At 64.8% G+C, this 8,589-nt stretch overlaps 1 protein-coding gene across 1 annotated transcript in view; it reads left to right on the forward strand.

The window, feature by feature from the left end:
* Positions 1–6,235: 6,235 nt before the first annotated feature.
* EMIHUDRAFT_430456 (NDUFA5/B13 subunit of NADH:ubiquinone oxidoreductase) overlaps positions 6,236–8,589 on the forward strand; it is a gene marked incomplete at both ends in the record, with an annotated part of 3,112 nt that continues 758 nt past the window's right edge. The window contains 4 exons of the mRNA XM_005774994.1: positions 6,236–6,409; positions 6,635–6,775; positions 7,085–7,147; positions 8,247–8,334. Of these exons, the coding sequence (XP_005775051.1) occupies positions 6,236–6,409; positions 6,635–6,775; positions 7,085–7,147; positions 8,247–8,334 (466 nt within the window). The remainder of the gene's footprint in view (positions 6,410–6,634; positions 6,776–7,084; positions 7,148–8,246; positions 8,335–8,589) is intronic.

Raw genomic sequence — 8,589 nt, forward strand, 5'->3', positions numbered from 1 at the left:
AGTTCTTGCTGCCCCGTTGCAGCGGTTTTGCATATGCTTCGGGTCCCCAGTGTGGGTTCGCACATGCACACCTGATGTGCAATCGTGCCGAGCCTGGTCGGGGCGACCTAAGGCAAAGCAAGGGAAAGTGGACGTCTCCGCACGCTGACGCCTGCCATGCCGCTAGTGCCTCTTGCAGTTCTGTGTTCGTGTGTGCGTATGGTCGGCGACCTGGCGCCCTCCGCTGAGGGAACCACCGCCGTCTGCTCCCGGCCCTCCAGCATCGCCGGCCCGGCGCTGCGCAACCCCGAGACCGGTCGCGAGCCGCAGAGCGACGGAGGTCGCGAGACTTGCGTCGCGGCGCTCTGCGACGGGGCGTGCGGTGCGGGCGAAGGCGCGTCTCCGCCAAGGCTCGGCTGCTGCCTCCACTCCTCCGCTGCGGCCTCGAGCTCTGCCAAACGCGAGGCCAGCGCGTCCCGAAGCGAGTCCGCGCTCGACAGCTCCGCGACCAACGCGTCGGCCCTCGCCACCGCCTCCGCAGCCTGAGATCACAAGTCACGAAGCTCCCGTGGCGTGGCAAGTAGTGCGGGGCTGAGGCGTGGCGATCCGGAGGTGTGTGTCGCGGAGGCGGAGGCGAGAGGTGGTGGCTGCAGTTGTGGTGTGCTGCACCTGTCGGTTCGATTCGGCCGCCGCGCCCCTCTCCGCCTCGGCAGACTCCCTGGCCTCTCTCACCTCCGTCTCCAACGCGTACTTGTCCTGGTACAAGGTGGCGTTCGCAGCCTCGAGCGCCTTGGCCTGCGCCTCCAGCTGCTCGGCGACGGATGCCGCGCGCACCGCCTCCTCACGCAACATCGACTCGTACCGATTACGCTCGGCGGACGCCTAAGAGAGGGGAGCGTTGAACCATGAGCTATTGTTCTCCTCGGAGCTGGGTACGCGCTGCGACGAGCAAAGAAGCGGGTGACTAGAGGTCCATGGATGCTCGAGTGATCTCAGGCAATCTCGGGGCAATCGCACCGCGGCACGCAGCTGCTGTAGCTCCCCCTCGACCTCGATCAACCGCCTGCTCGCTGCCTCCGCCACCCCCGCCGCGTCGCGCGCCTCGTGACTGCACCGTGTGTCCGCCTACGCCGCACACGGGGTGCGTCATCGACGTGTCGTGCACCGGATGGTCAGCAGCGCGCGCCGGCCTCTTGCAGCAGCTCTGCCCGCTGCTGTCGCAGCCTCTCCTCGTGCCGGGCCTGCAGCGAGACCACACGCGCCTCCCACGCCCGCGCCCGCCGCTGCACCTCGGCCGCCTCTGCCCCGCGCGACGCGCAGGCGTCCGCAAGCTCGACCTCTGTACCGTCCAGCTCGTCGCCGAGCAAGGCCGCCTCCAAGGCGGATCTCGCCACCTCCGACTTCAGCTCCTTGCAGTGGGCCTCCGCTGCGGCACAGTACCTGTGAACGGGGTACAGAGTCAGCAGGAGCGCGGCTGGAGAACGTGGACCGTACAGCTAGACTTGGCTCCGCAAGCCCAACATCCCGACCTCCGCTCATTTTCTGTGCATATCTAAGATCTCAGCCAATCTCGGCCAGCCTCGGCCAGCCTCGGCCAATCTCCGCTCACCGGTCAAATTCGACCTCCATCTCGAGGAGCTCCGCCTCGTAGGATGCGCGGATGGCGGCTTCACTCGAGCCATCCTGAGGGAATGCTGGCTCCCGCGCGGCCGCCGATGTCGCCGACCCGCCCCTCTCTTGCGCCCCGGTGCCGCCTTCGCCGCCTGTGTTGCGAGGGTGTCGCACGCTAGGCTCCTCCGCCACCTTCCTCTCGAGCTCCCCCAACCCGCCACTGTCGGCCACCAGCAGCGGTCGCCGTTTTTCCGCGTCAGCCAGTGCGCCGCCTGGAAGAGCCTCTGACGGCTCCTCCGCCCCAGCCTTCGCGTCTGCCTGCTCCTCCCCGTCGTGGCTTTTGGCGAGCACCTCCTCTTCTTCCTCACCGGCCTCTGCCGCCTCCTCCTCGCTATCGCTATCGGCGCCCCCTCCCGAGCTTGCCACCGCCTCTGACAGCGGCTCGACGCCATCGCTTGGCTGCACCGACAGCTCCGTAGCCCCCGCTTTGCCGTCGGACTTGCCCTGCGTGGCGATGTGCCCCTTCACCCGCAACCGAGCTCGCTCCATGGCCGCTCTGTCCCGCTCCGACGGGCGCTCTGGCCCCGCGGCACCAAATGCCGCCGCGACCAGCGCAGCGGCGTCCGCCTCCGCGGCGGCCGCGCAAGCGCGAAAGGCTGTGACGAGCGTGTTTGTCACCTCGTCGACGTGCTTTCCTCCGAGCACATCCTTGAGCCAGTCGCTCAGCTCGGATACGTACGTGAGCGCGGACGCGGACACCTCGGCTGGCGATGCGCCGCCCGAGGGCGACGTCGCGCGGGGTGGCTCCCTCGGAGCCCCTGCCCGGACCAAGGCCTTGCGTGTGGGTGATTGCGAGCTGCTCAGCATCCTAGTGGCTTTGTCGCGGAGGCCAGCCTCGGCGGACGCGCGCTCCTCCTCGACCTGCTCGAGCTCGGATGCGAGAAGGCAGACCTGCTGGTCGAGCTGCGCCGCGCGGCTCGCCTCGGCAAAGGCCGCGGCCGACGCGCGGTGCAATCGGCCCGCCGAGGTGAGCAGAGCGCCGCCTGACGTGAAGACTCGTCCATGCTGCGCCTGTTGCCGTGCGCGCGGACGCGTCGGTCGATGGCATATGGGCGCGCCGATTGCTGGCGCTGTAGGCACATCGACTGGCATGGCGGCTGCTGAGGAGGGCAGAGGCGAGGAGCCCAGAGGAGCTAGGTAAGGAGGTGTTCCTCTGATATGACGCACCTCGACCCCGCACAGTCCCTGGTAGAAGGCGGCTGAAAGGGTCTCGTCGGCGTCAGCCTCCAATCGCGACCACGCCTCCTCCCTGACGCCGCGGGGGCCCTGGGCCGCCTCGACCGTGCTCGAGGCTTGCTCCCGCAGCTGCTTGATTGCGGCCGTCCGCTCACTGGGTGAGAATCGTGATGGGGGAGGGGGGGGGGGGGTATCAGAGCTCGCTTGGCGTGCAACTCTGGGAGAACATGCAGGACTGGACGCCGCAGAGGAGCGGTCGGGGAGGGAGCTCCGAGTTACTAGTGGAATGGGTCGGCCCAGTCCGATTCTGGCAGGGCTGCTTTTCGGAAGCCACCTCGCCGCGTCGCCGAGCGAACGTACGATAATCTCAGCACGCGCGCGGGCAGCGTCGCCCAGGTCGGCGATCGACAGCTCCCGCTCTCGCGCCTCATCGCCGCACGACTGCGCCTCGTAGGAGCCGAGCGTGTGCGCAACCCGCTGCTGGACCGCGCTCAGCTCACCTCGCACCTGCGCACACGCGTGGATGTGGTGAGACGTGCGGCAGCAGGGACTGTCGAATCGCCAGGACTGGGAGGCTGTGATGATCGTCGACGGCAGCGAAGGGCGAGGCCATGCGGGTGGTGGAGGAGACTGCTCTCGCCCTCGCCCGTGAGGCAAGTCAAGGCCGGGCCCACACATCACGACAGAGATGGTCCATAGGACACGTCCTAGGTGCGTCGCCGCCGTTGGGATTGGCGCAGTGACACATGACGGTCGAGCTTTTATGCTGGGGGCTAGAGGACCGAGACCTGAGCAAACCGCTGCTGCGGGCCGGGATCGGTTGTGTCGAACACTGAGCTGCGGCGGCCAGCGCTCGAGCCTCGGGTCGGTGAGGGACTCCTCGCCGGCGATAATGGCTGGCCGGGTGCGAACGAGCCGGATCGGGCGGTCCGGGCGGGGGACGCCTGCCGCGACATGTAGCGGCATTTGTGTCTGACACACTTGCCGGTCGTTACAATGCACTTGGATCGTTCCCTCACACAAGACTGTGAACACAGTCCACAGTCCAGTAAGAGCAGAACTTTCTCCTTAGAAGCACCGTCACACGGACATTGATTGTGACCTGCAAGTCCTTCTCCCACTAAGAATGCGAACGGTCGATGCCAGTGGAGCGAGGGAGTTGGCTCTCTTGGAGAGCAGGGGAGTCTTAGGCAGACTCGGCGGCCGATGCGGCATTGGCCTCGGGCTTGATGCCGCTTTCGTTCCGCGGCCTTCTTGAAGCAGAAGAGGAGCGCGGACGCCAGCAGGAGGAGGAGGCCCACAAAAACGGCGGCGGCAATATTGATGATGTAGCCGTCGGCTTCGTACCCAATGTCTTGATCCAGCATTATGTGGGCGGAGACTTCCGTCAGGCACATAGCCTCCGTAGTCCGCACCTTCGCCAACCAGGCAGCTGAAGGCGGCGGCGGCTTTGGGCAAAACCCGTGTCCACGAGTGCCGCCTCCGTCGCTGTCGAGAGCGACGAGGACGCGAGGTGCTCGTCGAAGTTCACCTCGACGCGGATCGGGGCTTCGCGTACCGCCCGCCCCACCGCCGCCTCGATGTCATGGGCGCTCAGCGGCGCCGGCAGCTCTCGGAGGGCATTGCGCACTGCCGTCTCCATCTCGTTTTCCGGCTTGCGCACTGCCGTCTCCAGCATCTCCTTTTCCGGCTCGGGAGAGTGCTCCAGTGGCTTGCTCACTGGCTGAACCCGCTGAAACTGCTGCTGCGCCATGCCGAGGAGGGCGCGCGCCATGAAGGCAAGCTTGTCCCGGCTGGGCGGCGGCGGCGCTTTGGCTTCAACGAGCGTGCCTTCACCGTCAAGGCGCTTGGAGCGCTCCTTCAAGCGTGTGATCAGAGCTTGGTTGCGCAAAAGGGCAGCCTGTTGGTCGCTGGCCTCTCTCTCCGCCCTTGCGATCGCCGCATCGACTCCCACCGCCTCCATGGTTGGACCCCCCACCTGGGCGATGAAGGCCGCGGCCGCTGGTTTTCACAACCCGCTGAAAACCGCGGTTTATTTTTTGTGGCCGGACCTGATGCCGGTAGGAGGGTAGGTCTGGGCCCTACCGGTCGGGGTTTCCCCTCTCTCCACGCCGGAATTTTCACAGCAAACAAGATTTTTTGGCGGAAATCACGTGCCAGCAGCGCATGTGTGGGAGAGATTTTTAGCAATACCAAACAACTCTAACACTCACACGTAATTTGGGGCCTGGAGCCCTGTTCACGCGCGCGCGAGACGTGCAGACAGGGTTGCCAGGTGAGAGCGAATGGCGCGGTTCACGCCTCGCACAACAGAGAGAGAGATGCGCTCTGCATGGTGGGACATAAAAGAGAGCGAGTACTCCGCGGGTTTTTTAGGGGAAGTCCCGGGCGTCTGCCTCTCCCTATCTATATCCCTCGTCGCAGTCTCTCGCCAATCCATCCACCTACATCGCGATTTTTTTCGAGCTCAGACGGCAGCGAGCGACTTTTGCCTGCAGCCGTAACTCGGCCTCTGGCCGCCGACAGCGCCTAACTCGGGGTCTGGGGCGGAGCCCCAGCCTGGGGTCTGGGGCTGGCAGCCCCAGCGGGGTGCGGGGCAGAGCCCCGCGAAGAAAATTTTGCATTTTTAGCGCCAAAAACCGACCAAAAATAGGCTGTGAGCTGCTGCCCAAGAGCCCCCGTCTAGAGCGCAATGTACAAATCTCGTACAATAGTACACACACACACACACACACACACACACACACACACACACACACACACACACACACACACACACACACACACACACACACACACACACACACACACACACACGATTCATACTCATGCAGTGTGTACAGATCACTTCCGTCGCTGGCGCTTCGACATGGCCGCTACTGGCTTGGCTGCTGGCTTGGCTGCTGGCGGCTTGCGCCGTGCGGACCCCTTGGCTGCCGGCTTGGCCCCCCGCCCTGCCCGCGCCGGTGCTGGCGCATGCAATGATGGGCCATCGTCATCACTGCTGTCTGGCGGTGCTCGAGGCGGTGCAGCCTTACGCTTCCCTGCACGCTGCGCGGGTGCAGGTGCGGGTGCGGTAGCCAGATGACCTCTTATACTAGGATCATCGACCATGGCCGCAGGGAGCGCGGGGGATGGCGTTGGGAGCAACACGGAGCTCCGTTGGAGACGTTTTCAAGCTTGCGGGTCAGAGTGAATATATTGGAAATAGCCACAGGGCCTTCAGCTCAAGAATTCTAAAATGGAAGCGCGAAAGAAAGAAAGAAAGAAGGAAAACACACAACCCAAGGGAGGGATGGGAGAACGGCACGCCGCCACCACACAGGGATTTTAAGGAGAGGAGAGTGTGATGCGCTAGCCGTCGAAGCGGTGTTGCTCGGCAGCCGAAATTCTTTTTTCCCGACACACAATGCTCACCGCTCGCGCCGCTGGTGTGCTGCGAACCACCGGCTCGCCGAGGGGCCCGGCGCACCTGCTGCACGCGCGCTGCAAGACGAGCACCGGGATCGTCGGGCTGCCCGTCCAGCCCGAGGCGAAGGCCATCCTCGAGGGCCTCTACACCAAAACGCTCTCCGCGCTCGAGGTGCGGGCGCTTCCGAGATTTCAAGACACGTCGCCCCGTCCTCGCTTGTCATCTCGCCACGCCCGCGATCCGACACCAGCGCCCACTGCACACGCGCCGCCGCGCCGCCTCACGCCCCTTCCGACTCGCTCCGCTCGCGCCGCCACACACACTTGTGCGCGCAACCCCCAACGCGCTGGCACGCAGCGCACATCGGTGATGCGCCCCGCGCGCGTCCCGCTCGAGGCGTTTCCGGCGTCGGCCGAGTACGCAAAGGTGGTGGGGGGCATCGCCAAGGAGCGGCTCGCGGTGGTCAAGTCGGCCGCATCACTTCCTGAGATTGAGGCCAAGATTGGCGCCGGGCAAGTCGAGCAGCTGATTGAGCAGGCGCACACCGCCGCCGTCCGCCCCACCGCCGCCCCCCCTCCCCTCCACCACCTTCGCTCTCACCCGCGCCACCGTCACCCTCACTGCCGCCTCCCCCAAGCGCTCGTGAGACACCGAGTGCTGCCCGTTTGTGCTCTGGGCGTGGAGTCGCGAGGGCCGCCTGGCCCTTGGCCTTTCCCACCTCGTGTGTGTGGAGAAGTGTACCTTACCCTTAGGAGTCGCGAGGGCCGCCTGGCCCTTGCCCCACCACCTCGTGTGTGTGGAGAAGTGTGCCAGTGTCCCTGACCCTTCCCTTCCCGGCGCGCGCAGGCGGAGGACGAGCTGAGGCTCCTCCCGGTGATGCTGGAGGAGCGCGTGTGGGAGGCGTATCAGGTGTCCATATCTCCCCACATCTCCCCACATCTCCCCACATCTCCCCATATCTCCCTATGGAGGAGCGCGTGTGGGAGGCGTATCAGGTGTCCATATCTCCCCACATCTCCCCACATCTCCCCACATCTCCCTATGGAGGAGCGCGTGTGGGAGGCGTATCAGGTGTCCACATCTCTCCCCACATCTCCCCACATCTCCCCACATCTCCCCATATCTCCCTATGGAGGAGCGCGTGTGGGAGGCGTATCAGGTGTCCATATCTCCCCACATCTCCCCACATCTCCCCATATCTCCCTATGGAGGGGCGCGTGTGGGAGGCGTATCAGGTGTCCATATCTCCCCACATCTCCCCACATCTCCCCATATCTCCCTATGGGGGAGCGCGTGTGGGAGGCGTATCAGGTGTCCATATCTCCCCACATCTCCCCATATCTCCCCATATCTCCCCATATCTCCCTATGGAGGAGCGCGTGTGGGAGGCGTATCAGGTGTCCATATCTCCCCACATCTCCCCACATCTCCCCACATCTCCCTATGGAGGAGCGCGTGTGGGAGGCGTATCAGGTGTCCATATCTCCCCACATCTCCCCACATCTCCCCACATCTCCCTATGGAGGAGCGCGTGTGGGAGGCGTATCAGGTGTCCATATCTCCCCACATCTCCCCACATCTCCCCGTATCTCCCTATGGAGGAGCGCGTGTGGGAGGCGTATCAGGTGAGGGGAGATATGGGGAGATATGGGGAGAGGGGAGATATGGAGCGTGTGGGGGGCGTATTAGGTGAGCCCGCCTCCGAGACACCTCCGAGACACTTCCGGCACACTTCCGGCACGCTTCAGGGACACTTCAGGGACACTTCAGGGACACTTCCGGCACGCTTCAGGGACGCTTCAGGGACGCTTCAGGGACACTTCCGGCACGCTTCAGGGACGCTTCAGGGACACTACAGGGACACTTCAGGGACACTTCAGCAGTCACCATATCTCCCTATATCTCGCCATCTCTCGCCACCTCTCCCCACCTCTCCCCACCTCTCCCCACACCTCCCCACATCTCCCCACACCTCCCCACACCTCTCCCCACCTCTCCCCGCCTGCAGGGCGCCCCTGCCGACGACCTCTACCTCGACCTGAAGCGGCGCGGCATCACGCTGCAGCGCTTCGACATCCCCATGCGACCATCGCAGGTGTGTCCGCTCTCCCACCTGCCACACACCCGCGCGCCGCACGCCGCCGCCGGCACTTCCGCCGCACACGTCCCCCCAACCAGATAGTGCTCACTATTTTTGGCGCACCACTCAGGGGATTTCTGTGTCTTCGACGGGAAGAACAAGCCGGCTCCGACTGGACACCGGGCACCGCTGCCCGTCGGAGACATCCAACTGTTTTCCTGTAGCTTAAAAGAAGCTTGGCTCCTCGCCGGTGGCGAAGCACTCCCACGCC

The sequence above is a fragment of the Emiliania huxleyi genome, assembly GCF_000372725.1.
Source record: "Emiliania huxleyi CCMP1516 unplaced genomic scaffold EMIHUscaffold_301, whole genome shotgun sequence".
NCBI lineage: Eukaryota > Haptophyta > Isochrysidales > Noelaerhabdaceae > Emiliania > Emiliania huxleyi.